General features: G+C 36.6%; 1 protein-coding gene across 2 annotated transcripts in view; it reads left to right on the top strand.

The window, feature by feature from the left end:
* The window catches only part of arid3c (AT rich interactive domain 3C (BRIGHT-like)), an 80,870-nt gene extending 65,064 nt beyond the window's left edge, over positions 1-15,806 (top strand). For both annotated transcript variants that reach the window (XM_079873181.1, XM_079873180.1), the window contains 5 exons: positions 446-629; positions 4,650-4,897; positions 9,555-9,842; positions 11,918-12,007; positions 13,184-15,806. In XM_079873181.1, coding sequence (XP_079729307.1) covers positions 446-629; positions 4,650-4,897; positions 9,555-9,842; positions 11,918-12,007; positions 13,184-13,356 — 983 coding nt within the window. In that variant the 3' untranslated portion in view covers positions 13,357-15,806. The remainder of the gene's footprint in view (positions 1-445; positions 630-4,649; positions 4,898-9,554; positions 9,843-11,917; positions 12,008-13,183) is intronic.
* Positions 15,807-16,827: the final 1,021 nt, after the last annotated feature.

Genomic DNA, 16,827 nt, shown 5'->3' with positions numbered 1-16,827 from the left:
TTAAGCATCGACATCTGAGAGTTTAGATGTTTGGCAACTTTTGTTCTTTTTTTTTAAAAGCCATTTGCTCTTTATTGTCAAAATGATTATCTCCAACTACAGGGCTTTATGGTACTTATTAGATCATGGTAAAAAAAATTTTTTAATTGATCAGCCTATACAGTGTGAAATAATTTTTACTAATTGAGATTTTACTCTTATTATAAACACACTCGTTCTACAAATAAGAAGCCATGGAAGCCAGAATCTTTCTTTTCACTGGTGGTGAAACAGTGCCTTTGACTGAAGGCAAAAAGTGATATTTTTGCTAAGTGGAGTGGGAAGCTGTCGGACGTTTTACTTATGCCTGACTGATTGGCCTTATAAGCGGCCGAGAGGCTCGTCAATAAGCTTGAGTTAATGGCATTGATTGTGGATATTGTGCTTTTTTCCCTGGCTCCTGCAGGGACTCCAGTGAATCGGATTCCTATCATGGCCAAGCAGGTGTTGGATCTCTACACTCTCTACAAGCTTGTCACCGAAAAAGGCGGCTTAGTGGAAGTCATCAATAAGAAAATATGGCGCGAGATTACCAAAGGCCTGAACCTCCCTACCTCCATCACCAGCGCGGCTTTCACCCTCCGAACACAGTGAGTGAGATAACTTCAGACGAGAACAACTTGTTGATAACTGCCAGTTGATTCTTGTCTATCTTGTCTAATTTAATTATCTGCTTTTAAAATAGAGAAAGTGAAGACTAGGGGTGTGACGGTTAGTATATAACCGTGAGACCGACGGTTATAGTTGAACACCGTCATTAGAACTCTATAACCGCCAAAACCGTGTTATTAAAATATTTTTTACAAACATTTTTTATCATAGAGAATGTTTAAATACTAATTAAAAACAATTGTTAACAGTCTGTGTCATTAATGGTCTACGTCGTTTCCAACTGTATTTGATTCTTTGCCAAGTAGCCTACCAATGCAAGTTTTGTTTTGTAAATTGTCAGACATGATTTTTACCACTTCATTAAGTTTTTCTTTGTAGAAAGCCTTTCTTTAAAGTGAATTTCGTTTTGTACAAATTGTATCTTAATTTTAATAAATGTTTCATCAACCAATTGCATGTATTTAATAAATAAAAAGCAGATATAGCAGACAATATAATAACCGGCGCTGGTGTGCCGCGTTCACTTGCATTGCATTGTGAACTAGAGCGCATCACATCGTAAATGAATGAAACTCAGCGTAGGCCTATGCCTCATACATTAGCATTAAATATCTTTGCTGCATCCTTTCTAGAACAGACAAGGGCTTTCTCGCGGCTCGCATCAGCAGAGCATTCCATCTTCCATAGACCGTCACCGCAAAACAATCACACGGGCGGGTGCGGCTTTGAAATTTGGATAAAAAAAATGGTGCAGATGATGAGTGCGGTTGCGGATGAAATATCGTTATCCGCGTATAACCGCATATCTTTATCGATAACATTGATTATTATTATTTTTTAATTTAGGCGATCAAGTGTCTGCTCCTTTATTCAAACCAAGTTGTCCTATACAGACGAACGTCGCATTGTTTGGAAAAAGTTAGAAAGAGGTTTTACAAATATAGGCTACATTTGTTCAGCAAAATTGAGATCCATCAAGCAAATAATAATGCTGTGTAAGCATTGCACTTTCTTGAATCAGCACTTTGTGAATTTAACTTCAACTTTTTACTCTCTATTTAACTTCAAATGCGGCATTCAAGAATCTAAAAACGCAAAACAACACAGTGGCCAAATATATTTTCCATGTTTAAAAATATGTCAGACTCCTGTGTGAACAACCCACATCCCTGTGTGCACATTGACACACTTGATTGCAAAATGGATTGGTGTAGACAATATATAACTTTTAAAGCTGCTCTTTGTTTATCCAGTGGTTTCCTCATCTAACACAATATATACCACAAATGTATTTAAATTATATTCATTTTGGGGAGTTTCTTGATATATTGATACACACTACCATTCAAAAATTTGGGGAATGTAAGATTTATTAATGCTTCTGAAAGAAGTATCTTATGTTCACTAAGCCTGCATTTATTTTAATATAGTAAAAATAGCAATACTGTAAAATATTATTACAATTTAAAATAACCATTTTCTCTGTTAAAATATAATTAAAATGTAATTTGTTCCTGTGGTGGCAAAGCTGAATTTTCCGCATCATTCTTCAGTGTCACGTGATCCTTTAGGAATCATATCTAATATGCTGATTTGGTGTTTGAGAAACATTTATTTTTTCTTATAAATGTTGAAAACAGTTATGAGCCTGTTTAAAAAATGCTCTTTATGTAGACAGTTGAACAAACACCTCTCATCTAGGTCATGTAAACAGAGGAATGCAGGAAATCTAGATTTCACAGCACTGTTGAGAGCAAGAATGTGCACTCACTACATTATGGTGTAGTGTTCCCCCCTCCTTTATTTTCAAAAATGTAAATGACAGTAAATATATGCATTAAATATATAATAGGGTGACTATTTAAAAAATAGATATACTGTTCGAAAAGAAAGACAAAAGTTTTCTGTTTCTGTCAGCTGTTAGTGGAACATAAAGTTAATGTGATGAACTACACCTTTGGTTACTCTGCTATTACACCTGTGCATAGCAGTGGGAACATATTTTATCAGGGAGGTGCAGGGGGCCTGATGTTGCGGGGGAGTGCCGTGGTGGGGGGGTTTAAACAAAATCCTAATATTAAACGGCCCAAATAACTCTTACAGATGAACATACAAATAAATGAGGACAGAGTTATATGAGATTGCTTAGAACTCATGATTAAAAATAAATGTTAAAAACACTTTATATTTCACTACTCGGCGGCAGCACAAAAACCTGCATCTTACCTGTTGATACTCAAATGTTATTTGGTGCTTAGGAGTAATGCAGATGAATTCTTTAATCAAGACCTCTATATTAAGTTTTTCAATGATATCTGGGTGAACATGCATAAGTTTAAAGCTACACTGTGTAGGATTTTCTCCCATCTAGCGGTGAAATTGTTTATGACTACCAACTGAATATTACTTTCTAGCCCCTCCCATTCCGAGGGTGTTTTAACGGCTACGGTGGCCGTATTATTTCAAATCTGCCGGCAGTCGCGAGTAATCTTCCCCTCGCATTCGTCACGGTGCCACTGAGTGTAAAAACGCGAAAGGCAAAGCTTGAATTTCCAGGTATGTCCCTCTTTGGCTAATGTATTTTCAAGATGGAGGCGCAACATGGCTGCCGCCATTCGAGCGACTCGCTCGTATGTATCCTAAATGGCAGATTCTACGCTTACGAGAAGATTAGTTGGTAGAAGTAATTACACATTAATGAGCACATATCATTTTGAAAGAACAAAGTGTTTTTTGCTAAGAATCAACTTAAAAAATTACACAGTGTAGCTTTAAGATGAGTTCTGTTCTGTAACTATAACCTGTCGATACTAATTTTTGCAGATTCCGATTTTCTTTCAAAAAACTATAATTGACAGTATATACAAACAAAAATCTACTTTTTGTCAATGCAAAATTTTATTTCAATAAAAAAACAAGTAAAAAGACAGTAATAAAAAGAACAAATTTCAAACAACAGAACAAATAAATGCAATAGAGTAAAAAGAGATTTTTTTAAGTGGGTATACAGTATATTCAGGTAAGAAATACTTCAGACGTTAATGTAATCAAATGTGAAATAACACTGGTTAGTTTTCATTGTAAAAATTAAATACAGATTAATGCTTACAATTAGTTATACAAGATATTCAGTCAAGAGCAGAGAGTGATTTTTTTTGTCTTTTGTTCTTTTATTAACAGGAATATTAGGCTGCTGTCACTTTAAGAGTTTATGCACGGATCCAGTATACTGTTACACAACATGCCTTATCTTTCTCAACTAATTATGTTTCAAAACTGACTGTGTTTAACTGAATACTTGCCAAAATGGGCATTTTGACATAATTTTGTGTGTATTTGACCATTTAAGTGCAGTAAGCCTCTCATTTTGGTACTTGTGACTAACAAACTGCTTGAGACTGAGATACTTGTATAGATCAGTGGTGCACGCGCGAAATCTGTGGGAATTTGTAAAATTATGCGTAATACAAGCACTATTTAATCGGAGCAAGTGAGTGAGAGGAGATGTGTGTGTATGTCACTTTGCCGTCGGAGAGAAGAGAGCGAGAACGCGCAGCTGACGTTATTGCCTGTGCCGCTGGCAACAAAATGGACTGGCTCAGATCATGCGATCATGATCAGGCCAATCATGCAGAAAAACGGCCGATTCCGGTCCCTGGCCGGTCGGTCGGTGCATCTAATACAATGACGTTCATATATTTTTCAATGTGACTTTAGCGTCCAAACACTTTATTAGAGGTGGGAATCCGCATTAAATCTTAAATGTATTTGTCCACGATTACCCTTGTAATTCAACCTTTTCGACACACAGACACATTCACAAAGTGCCATCGCGCATCTGCGGTTAAATTCTCTGAATCGATTAAGAGAAAATCGCAATGCATAGGAGAATACATTTTTTGTTTCTCCCACCCCTACTGTTTATTAGCTGTAGTATCATTGTGATTGGGTTGTACATCACAGAACGCGTTTCATGTTCTGTCTTTTGTTCTCTACAGGTATATGAAGTACCTCTATCCTTATGAATGTGAAAAGCGGGGACTGAGCTCTCCCGGGGAGCTTCAGGCAGCTATCGACAGCAATCGTCGTGAAGGGCGGAGACAGAGTTATGGCTCCACCCTCTTCAACTACTCCCCTGTGGGCACCCCCACACTGCTGTCTTCCCCCAAACTCCAAATGCCCCACATCAGCATGCCCAGCATGCCCAACGGCGGGCACCTGAATCAGACCTCTGTTATCAAGAATGGTATGTGTTTGTGTTTGTGCTTGTATTTCCGTTTTGCACAACATACTTCTGTTACTACTTAAAAGGAATTAATTAAGTAATTAATAAAAATAAAAATTAAATGAGGTATAATCTAACCATTATAAACCAACTAAAACTAATAGTATTATATTAATTGTTGATTTTTGAAAAGAAAGAGAAAGAAAAATAGTATTCATCATCAGGAAATTTAATGTTATTGCAGACCATCTAAATTACAATCTAGATCCTCCAAAGGAGAAGTCATCTCTCTTACACAATAACAGTGCACTTCTTACTCACGCTTTGGCCTGAATGGTCATCACAGCAAGACAGGAAACAGCTTGCAGGACTTCCTCTTGCCCACTCTGCCAGTTTCCGCATCACACCAGCAGGAGCAATGAAACACAAAGAGACATGGGCTACTTCATGATTCAGTAATGTGCCCATATGGAAAAGGACAAGTCACGCAACTCTTTAAGGATCAAAGACCCTTCCAAATCTGATAGTATTTATAGTGTTTACAAAGCAGCTTTAAATAGATCTCAGTGCTTACGGCATGACTTGAGTCATACTCATACTTCCCTGTCGGGATGTTATTTCTAAATCTTAATGTGTAGAATAAAAAGCTCTATTCAGATTGAGCAACGTCCTTTCCATTTGCAAAACCATTTTACATAAAAAAATAATTATAGAATCAGTTTTAAAGTATTAGGTTTATAGTATCAAAATTAATGTCAGATAACCATTTAGAACCTGAAGCTAAAATAGGTGTTTTTCACATATTTTGTTTTTTTGACTGTAAAATTGTAAAACAATGTGCTGTCTTCAAGTGCAAGGTGTCATCTTTTTCAGAAAAAAAGATGGCTTTCAATAAATTACAGTTATTGGCCATTACTGTGTGTGGTGAGTTTGTAAATAGAATTTGAATAGACAAAAATAAATTTACTGATTTTTATTTAGAAAAAATCTGAAAAATCACGAACGAAAGAAACACTTTAAAGTTGAAAAATGAACTATAATACATATATACAAGTCTTTTTTGTGACACTGGGTTGCACAGTTTTCATTTAGGAGACTTTTTTTCATACACGCACACATTTACAAATGCATACATACAAATGCACACACACATACACATGCACACACCACATGCTTAGATGCAAGAAAGAGTAACGGCCATCCGCCTCCCAAGTTTCATCAAAAATCATCCCAATCGTCTCTTCTACTGTCTACCACTTCATTCACCATGTTTTTGTTCTTTTCTTTTATTATTTTATGCAATCCAAAACACTCTTAACATGCTGCGCCTCGTATCTCTCTGTTAAAATCCTTCCTTCTCGCTCTGCCAGAAAGCTGCTGTCATTTGCGCTGAAAAGCGCATGTTGTCTACTGTCAGGGGCAATTTGACAAGATAAAACAGCTTGTAAACAATATCCAATGTAGCATTACATTTACCTCAGGCAAGTGTCAACAGCTTGTTAGTCAGCTAGAGAAATTAAATCTTTCGCTAAATATATGCACTATATTAGCCTATATAATCATTATATTTTACTTAACCTGTTAGTGGTGTCTTGATTATTTAATCTAGGTTTCAAATGTCTGTCAGGAAAATGACTGCCAGTGTGTAAATGATTATATTTCAACAACTAATTGGAGTAAAAACATATAATTAAATTTAGAAATGAATGCAAAAACTGCCTTAGTTTACATGTTTGCTTACAATTTGTTGTTATTTGAGTGTTGATTATATATCTAAAAATAAATTGCAACTGAATTTAAACAAAGTTTGGGGCTCTGTTATTAACCTTTAATATTATAGTAATGTGCAATTAATGGCTCCCTAGCATTAGCAGAGAAAAACTTTTTATTTATAACTGAATTCATTTAAAGACAGAGACACAATTTGTTCAGTAAATCACTGTTAATAAAAAAAAAAGCAATTTTATGTTTAGTTTTGCTAGACCGTACCGGTACTAATAAGATTTATGGTTTTTTACAGCAAGGACAAATTAAATTGATCGAAAGTGAAAGTAAAGACATATACATATGTTTTATCATTTTAAAAAAAGATTTCTGTTTCAAATAAATGCTGTTCTTTTAAACTTTCTATTCATCAAATCCTGAAAAAATGTATCCACAAAATAAGCAGCACAACTGATTTCAACATTGATACAAATACATATTTTTTTAAATCAGCAAATCAGCATATTAGAATGATTTCTGAAGGATCATGTGACACTGAAGACTTGGAGTAATGGAAAATTCAGCTTTGCCATCACTGGAGTAAATTACATTTTAATAGAAAACAGTAAATTCTAATAATATTTCACAATATTACCATGATTTAAAGGGTTAGTTCACACAAAAATAAAAATTCTGTCAGTAATTACTCACCCTCATGTTGTTCCAACCCCGTAAGACTTTCGTTCATCTTCGAAACACAAATTAAGATATGTTTGATGAATTCTGAGTGCTGGCTCACTCCTTCATAGGCTGCTAGGTAATCGATATCTACCATCCCAGAAAAGTTAGTAAGTACATCGTTAAAATAGTCAAAGTGACTACAGTGGCTCAACCTTAAGTTTATCAAGCAGCGAGAATACATTTGTGTGCAAAAAAAACAAAAATAATGACTTTATTCAACTATTCATTTTCTTCTGTGTGGGCATCTGAGTGAGTTCACGTAGTGTAACAGCTTCTGGGTTGTACGTCAGAACGTAGGCTCACTATTGGCCGACGCTGGTCATGTGTGTGATGCTGGCCAATAGTGAGCCTGAGCCAACATGAGGGTGAGTAATTACTGACAGAATTTTAATTTTTGGGTGATCTAACCCTTTAAAGACGGTGTTGCATTGCTTTCTCAGCTGTTATACTTTTTATGTAAGTGTTTGGTCTAACTTTTGTGATAGTGAAAAGTCAGCTCATATTTACATTAGCTCAAAGTAGCAGAAAATGAAATAAATGTGAAACAGCAGCCTGGCGAAATTGTCCATCGCAAAAGTGAGGCTATTTAAAGATATATGGTAAACTAAGGGTAAATTGGTAGACAGGTAGAAGTACTGTATGCAGTAATGCCTTATCAGGCTAACATCTACCTGTGAAATAATGGTAAATCTTTCAAGGAGTTGCTACTTTCCCCAAGATTTACAGTAGGGGAAATAATTATTTGATCCCCTGCTGATTTTGTAAGTTTGCCCACTTACAAAGAAATTAAGGGTCTATAATTTTTATTGTAGGTTTATTTTAACGGATAGAGACAGAATATCAACCAAAAAAATCCAGAAAAAAACACATTATATAAAGGTTATAAATTTATTTGAATTTCAGTTAGTGAAATAAGTATTTGATCCCCAAGCAAAACATGCCATACTTGGTGGAGAAACCTTTGTTGGCAAGCACAGAGGTAAGACATTTCTTGTAGTTGGTCACCAGGTTTGCTCACATCTCAGGAGGGATTTTGGTCCACTCCTCTTTACAGATACTCTCAAAATCCTTAAGGTTTCTTTGTTGCTTGGCAACTCAATGTTTCAGTTCCCTCCACAGATTTCCTATAGGATTACGGTCTGGAGACTGGCTAGGCCACTCCGAGACCTTAATATGCTTCTTCTTGAGCCACTCCTTTGTTGCCTTGGCAGAATGTTTTGGGTCATTGTCATGCTGGAAGACACGACCCATCTTCAGTGTTCTGGCTGAAGGAAGGAAGGACAGCCCCAGAGGATAATGTTTCCACCTCCATGCTTGACTGTATGGATGGTGTTCTTGGGGTCATAGTCAGCATTTCTCTTCCTCCAAACACGACGAGTTGAGTTGATGCCAAAGAGCTCAATTTTGGTCTCATCTGGCCACAGCACTTCCTCCCAAGCCTTCTCTGAATCATTTGATGTTTATTGGCAAACTTCAGACGGGCTTCTACATGTGCAATCCATTGTGGTGTAGTGTGTTACCAATGGTTTGCTTGGTGACTGTGGTCCCAACTGCCTTGAGGCGAGATCTTGCATGGAGCTCCAGACCGAGGGCGATTGCTTTTTCATTTGGTATTTCTTCCATTTCTGAATAATCACACCAACTAAAATCTCCTTCTCACCAAGCTTCTTGCTGATGGTCTTGTAGCCCATTCCAGCCTTGTGCAGGTCTACTATCTTGTCCCTGATGTCCTTTGACAGCTCTTTGGTCTTGCCCATGGTGGTGGAGAGGTGGAAGATACAGATTCTGTGGACAGGTGTCTTTTATACACATAACGAGCTGACATTAGGAGTACTTTCTTAAAGTGACAGGACTAATCTGTGTTTCACATGGGCACATATCCAATCTGTGGGAGGCAGAATTCTTGCTGGTTGGTAGGGGATCAAATACTTACTTCACTCGACCAAATGCAAATCAATTTGCAACCTTAATATAATGTGTTTTTCTGGATTTATTGGTTGATATTCTGTCTCTATTCATTAAAATAAACCTACCATAAAAATTATAGACCTTTAATTTCTTTGTAACTGGGCGAACTTACACAATCAGCAGGGGATCAAATAATTATTTCCCCCACTAGGTGGTCCACTATTTTTGGTTTTCTGTTAAAGTGTATTGCCACCTGAAAATATTTGAGAAGTACTGTCTTATAGTCGCATATACAAAGACTTCATGATGCTATCTTGCCCCACAGAGGACTCAATGCTGTCCAGCTGCCTGACTAACAGGGTGGGCATCCCTGTGTCTTTGGCCAGCCACCACAGTGCGGCCCAGGCTGCAGCGGCTCAGGCTGCCGCTGCAGCAGCTGTACAGGCGGCCGCGTTGGAGCAGCTACGGGAGAAGCTGGAGTCTGGAGAGCCACCGGAGAAGAAGGTGATGCTCATGGCAGAGGAGCAGCAGAGGATAATGCAGCATGCATTGCAGCAGAATCTGTTCGCCATGGCAACCCAGCTACCCATGAACATCAAACTGAACAACAGAGGTGGGGGCAAGGAATCCAAAGATGGTTCTCACATATTTTTGTCCTGTATATGTTTTTACAAAAAAATCTCTTTATTTTTATTTAGTGTCAAAAAAAGTAAGACGTACACTTGTGTGTAAATATAATATAAATGGCAGTAAAGTGAAGTGTTTCCCTAGAGTGACCCATACAATCCTGTGGACTGAGTCAATAGTGAGACGAGAGAGGGCATTATGGGTCAAATAATGTAGATTAGGGCAGAAGAGTTTATTTACTCTAGGCTGAGTAAGGATCACAAATAACCAACAGCAGCTGGAAAAGCCCTCGGATTTGACCACACATAGCATGACGAAACATGAACCTTCCAATTTTCCCTCACCAAACTGAGGTAATTAATGAATAACACTTTATTGATGAATAATTTATGAATGACAAATTTTTATTTTATTTATGACACTAAGATAAGGGTCACCTATGAGAGAGGATTGAGACATTCTCAAAACAGTACTGAAGGAATTTATGAAAAACATTGTATTTATGAATAATTGTTTATGAATGACACATTTTATTTTGTTTTATGACACTATGATAAGGTGTCTCCTGTGTCAAAGAGTTTGTGACATTCTCAAAAAACAGACATCTATTTAATTAGTTGTGAATAAATGGTGAAACTTTACTGATGAAGAAAAGTGATTTCTGTCGGGCCGTTTGTCTGATGTTAATGATTTCAGTGCACCTTCGTCACTTAATGACAGTGTGTCATGATTGCAGGCTGGTCATGAGTAATGTTTTGTTGTCTTCTACGTGACTGTTACTCTTATACCACCCACAAAACCAAGAGCCTCGTTTTATGGCGGGACAATGTAGCATAGTTCTGTAATGCTGAGCAGGACTTTCACACAGAAATACTCTGCAATTTAAAGATTATATTAAAGGTTATTTTGTGTAACCTGCACACAAGTATTCAAAGTAATGACAGAGTAAAAACTGAAAGTCCTGACAGATGCTAACTTTTTGGAAATAGGAATACCCATGTGTTTTATCCCTTTTTTGACTCAAAAAATGAATCTAATGGTCTGCTACTTAAAGGGGATAGTTCATACAAAAATGAAAATTCTGTCATTTACTCAACCTCATGTTGTTTCAAACCCATAAGACTTTTGTTCATCTTCAGAACACAGATGAAGATATTTTTCTGTCTCTCCATTGGTAGTCTATTCACTTAAAACTCTGATGCTTCAAAACGTTTGTAAAGAGATTGTAAAATAAATCCATATGAATCGGTCGGTTTAATCCAAGAATTATGAAGAGAAATTATCACCAGATCAAATTTAGGCTTGCATTCACATATAAACATCAGCGAACCTACATAGAGCATTCAAATTTGGTTAACGGAAGCTCAATGATCCTTGCTTGATGTGCAAGAACCAATGAGGTTCATTCTCGTGTTACGCAGCACGTTTGAGCTTCTGCAAGAACCAAGGAGGTTCGTTCTTGTGGTCAAACAAGTAAGGTTGAGCTGATCAATCTTTATATGTGAATAAAATAAATTAAATCTATTCATCGTATAAAATGATCATCTCTCTTCAGAAGACTTGGAAGAAACCACTTGATTCAAATGGATCTCTTTATGAATGTTTTGAAGTGGAGTTTTAGGTGAATAGACTTTCGATGGAGGGACAGAAAACTCAGATTTCATTAAATGTCTTCATTTGTGTTTTGATGGTGAACAAAAGTCTTATGGGTTTGAAAACGAGGGTGAGTAAATATTGAGAGAATATTCATTTTATGGAGAATTATCCTTTTAATATATTTCTCTTGAATACTTTGTGTGTAATGTTTGATCGCAGTGAAGAAATGTTTATGGCACAGACATTCTGTGCAGTTCCCTATCTAGAGAAGTGAAAGCCCCATCTTTTTGACAGTTATCACCTCCCCCCCCCCCCTTAAACTCTTTTAATAAACCCCTCCTTATCCTGTCACTCATGAGTTATCACCGATAGTTGGTGGCACGCTTCTCTTGCTTCTTGTGTTCCTTTTATAAATGCTCATATTGAGTTTTTCTCTTCCTCGCTCTCTGGCTCCTCTCTTGACAGATGATAGACAAGAGACTGCATTGAACCTGTCTACCAACGGCATTAGCAGCATCAACATGTCAATAGAAATAAATGGGGTTGTCTACACAGGTAAATAGAGCGCCGTTTGCTGATGTAATTGCAGGCAGGAAATTCAATAAGTTATAGCAGCACCCCCTCGCTTAGTCCTCCACACAATTTGATGTCTTTGCTATAAAATCCATCGTAATGAAGTGGCAAGTCCAATAGAGTTAAAAAAGTTAAATATCTTAAAATTGGGCCTGGGCGCCAGGAGGTCGATGGAGCTTATTGTCTTTCGTGCCCGAGAGAAAGGCCCTCCGCCTTAGCTAGATACAGTGCTTGTGCCTGATGTGCGAGAGACAGTAATTACCAGAAGATGGCTCATAAGCTTGCTGGGAACAGTTCAGGAGATCAAGTTGAAGTGGCATCCTTTTTTTCACTGAAGGTTTGTTCCCTGTAATGATGTACAGCCCTTGAACATACAGATAAAATATTTTTCTAGGGCTAAAAATTTAACCAATTACCATGTAAAAATTATATGATATTTTTTTGAAATCCTGCTGTCGTGGTGCATAACACTGAACAAAGACGTGACGTTTACATAGGCCTGTGTGAACAGCGCGTTAGTCTACTTCGGACAGATTGACAAACTCAGACAGTAACAAGTTCAGAGGCATACAAATAAAATATTAAAGCCGCTTTTGATAATGTCTATTCCATAATTTACTTGCCTGCCATAATAAAATCTGAAATTATCTTAGTTTGGGCACATGTTCTCAGAACATTGATAGAATGCAATTAAGTGATTAATTTGATTCACATAGCATAAACTCATGTAGCATACCATGTCATTTATTTAAATAAAATGTTTTATTAATTGTCCTCATCTCTTTTCAATATCTTAGCTTTTCTTTAGTGAGCATTTTTTTCATATGGATTTAAACAAAAAATTAGATACTTCAATATAGTATTGTGCTAATGAAAAAAATTCCCACAGAAATATAGAAACCGATTGAGCAAGGGGGTGTTGTCATTTTTTTGTAAGAATGCTACGTTTTTTTGACTTATACATGTAGTTTCTATTATTGCATGAAAATATTAGTAATAAAAATATATCATTATATATTTTTCCCATAAAATGCATTTTAAAAACAACAACAAATTGGTCTAGTAAGCGAACTGCTGATGTTGTGTAATGTGAGGGTGGTTTTGGTGTTTATATTCCTTGAATCTAACTTGAACTAAATATTTGTCTGCTGACTCCAGGGGTCTTGTTTGCCCGTAAGCCAGCCATCGGTTTCATGCCAGGCAGCCAGCGAGTCCATCACCAACACAGCTCTCAGGGAAAGAGCAGCAGCCCAGGGCTCAGCACCCAGATGCAGCCGTCCTCCTCTTCCTCCTCCACCGCCTCCTCACACGGACCAGCCACCTCCCCTTGAGCCCACAACACCTCTCTCACTCAACTCTCCCCCGACGTCAGATAAGGCAGGGTCTTTAGGTCATACTGTTGGACCAGTTTTTTCTGTCTCCTTCAATGTACAATGTACACTTTTTACTGTTTTTCTAACCCTCCCCCTGCAATCAGGACAAGGAGTGTCCATCACCGAAAAAACTTCCATTAAAATTAAAGGCTGAGCACCTACAGCTGATAGCCGCACATTTGAAATGTGTTACATTTACACATGCAGCAAGTTGCAGCTTGTAATTTTGTTCTTCTGAGGACGTGTTATTCATTGTGGAGTGACTAAAACGTATTGCGTGACAATGCCATGAACACAAGGAGGGGATGGGATGTTCCTCAGACTGAGCGCTGGCCTGCTTGAATGTTGCATCAAAGCAAGATTCTCCACTCTCCTACACAGATCCTTCATTTTTGGCACAGGAGTCCTTCCTCTTCATCTTTACTCGTTGCATTCTTGAATTAAACAGCAAGAGCTATTATCAGCTATTACCAAAGAGAATAAGAGCAACCTACTAGATTAATGCCGTTTTATCACAACCATCACACATATCAAATGCCATTGCAAACCATCGGGAAAAAAGAAAGAATGGAAAGTCACCATAATGAATTCAATCAAGCGAAGCACATCCCATTTAACTTGAATACAAATTGTCAGGGAGAAAAGTTATTTACTGTATCACTGCTTAAATTTATGTTTGGAAAGAAAAAACATTGTTTTATCCATCTACACAATCTTTAAAAGACTGCTTGCCGTATGTGGAAGATCAGCCATGTATAGCTTGATATTGAAGAAAGCAGACAGGATTAAGTCTACTTTATTCTCTCATGACTGGTTTTGGCCTGTGGCCGTGGCGAAATATATTCTATTGATTAGTGAGTTATTCGGGGAACACTTGTCGACAATGTTTAATGATTTTCCACCACCTCAGCTTGGGTTTTATAGCAAAGTGTTTTAAGTGTTCATTAAATGGTTTAGCAGACGGAAAAACGGGTCACACTGGTTAATACAGGCTTCAGAAGTCGGGGGTCAAACGATATCGTGACGTGTGACTGAGCTGAATGTTGATCATAAAAAAATGTTCGAGTACTTATACCAGAAAAGAGAGGCTCTTGAGAAGAAGATTATGTGCCGTGAACAGGCTGAATATGGCTCATCTTAGGCATCAGATCATGAGGCGGGATCTTTGTTGTGAATAGAATCCAATTTTCATCAAGTTTTCAACAATGCACTTGCATTTGAGAGTTCACCTCTCGTCCTTTATTCCGTTCTCCTTTCTTTTTCTTTTTTGCTCACACTTTTTTTTATTTCTTTTTCTTCTCTTTTCTGTTGATAAGGAAATGGGAGGATTTTATTGTGTCATTTTATTTAGAATTCAGTAGACAATTTCATGTTGTATTTATTATTACTTTTATTCTCTTCATTTCATGTTTAATCTTGGGCTGTTTCAGTGCTTTTAGCAACATCACATTTATTTAAAGAAAAAAAGTCATATTACAGCCTAATACCTCACAAATCCTGCAAACCTGTACACAGATAATAGATTATGAAAACAAGATATACCTCATTTATTTCATTTCTATTATTTTTATTGTGAAGCCACTTGAAAATTGATGTTTTTTTGTTTTTTTGTTTTTGATTTCAACAAATCACTGGATTTTTTTTCTTTCTATTTTGTATTGTTTTACCAAAGAAGGGAAATATATAATGAACACACATCTACCTCATTTGTTATAGACTGTGCCAACAACATATTCACAGCAGCCAGTTTTTAATCATAGCCTTTCTGGTCCAAATTCGCTTTTGCCTGCGTGGATTGTGCTGCAAAACCAGAGGCTGGACCACACTGGGCTCAACACAGCGTAATTTGCTTTGCTTGTTTGTTTATGTCAGTGGCATTTTTTATGCACGGAGGGAAATAAAAATACCAGAAGGATTCTATTTTATGTATACAACTGCTCAAATCGATTCAATATTGATCTGATCGAGGTTCTTCTTTATAGTATGAATAGATGTTTGAATTAGATTTGAAAACATCTTATAAAAATATCGTAAGTTAAGCTGCAACCTTCAGCATTTAATTAAGTGTTTTAGCTCACGGTTTGCAGCAGTTCCATTGATGCCAGTGTTTGAGTCATCATTTCTGTTCACAACATAATGTGGCTTTCAAAAAGTATATAACCTAATCTAAATCAAAACTAACTAAAAACTAAAAAAAAAAAAAATTCCATTATTTTCTTTCACACTCTCTTTATTTGAATGTGGAGACATGCTCAGAACATGACTTATTTTTACAAATACCAAAGATGTGACAATGTTGTTGGGTTGACAATTTCCAACCAATACTGTCATTCCTAACTTTTAATCTCAAACAGCAGAGAAATGGTTTCATTTGATCCTGCTGCAGCAAAACTTGATTTTATCCACTTGGATCAAAATGTTCAAAAAAAAAAAAAAAAAAAAAGCCAAGCTGTATATTCAATTAGTCTCAGTGCACAAATGGCAATCTAAGAATGTAATAGCAGTTTCCAGACTTTTAGCACAACTAACGATTAATGAAAACCTGACCATCATTTTGTTGTTGTATAGGTGCAAGGATTAATGGAAATATATAGTCTATATTTATGTGGAATTACAGAGGGCACAATCAATGCACAATTGTCTGATTCCTGTTGTTCGATGTAATTTACCTCTTGATCAGCGTATGAAGAGACTGCTCTTATTTCTAGAGCAAATCCTGGACGAACTCTGGAGTGCTTGCTGACTGTGAAGCAAAAACATGAATCAGAGTGATTCCATAACCAAAGCTTTTACGAAACCACGCTCACAGGCTTACTGATGACGAACATTTGTTCATAAAGAGACTATCATTTTAATAAAGGTTAAGAAAAAAATATTCACTCATGTGCTTAAAGAATAACATGTTGTTTACCTTGTTTAGCTATGTCAACGATGCTATGCTGGTAGATTTTAGATCCTATTATATGCTGTGTATGAAGCTTATTTTCCTTTTATTCACTTTGGATAAATCCAGTGCATTATGGGAAAGCTGGATTGTGGTGCTCAGGGGTTAAAAAAGAAGAAAAAAAAACTGGTGAAAGATTTTTTTTTTTTTTTGTTTGTTTGTTTTGCCATTGACTTGTAGCATAATTAGAAATAAAGTACTGCTTTCCACTTTAATGTCCAGTTGAGTTTTTCTTATAATTGCTGTAATTATTAGTCTTATTGGAAAAAAAGTCTAATATTTGTTTAATATTTAATATTGGTCTTATATTTTTTAGAGGGAAACAAAGCTGAACATAAAAACTCAGGGGGAACCGCCGGATGCCTATTTACACTGCCGCTCAAAAGTTTGGGGTCAGTCTCTTATGTTCACGAAGGCTGCATTTATTTGATCAAAAATACAGTAAAATCAGTAATATTGTGAAATATTATTACAATTAAAAATAT

The sequence above is a fragment of the Squalius cephalus genome, assembly GCF_949319135.1.
Source record: "Squalius cephalus genome assembly, chromosome: 5".
NCBI lineage: Eukaryota > Metazoa > Chordata > Actinopteri > Cypriniformes > Leuciscidae > Squalius > Squalius cephalus.
The sequence above is the reverse complement of the archived record's forward strand: the minus strand, read 5'-3'. Positions and strand labels throughout refer to the sequence as shown.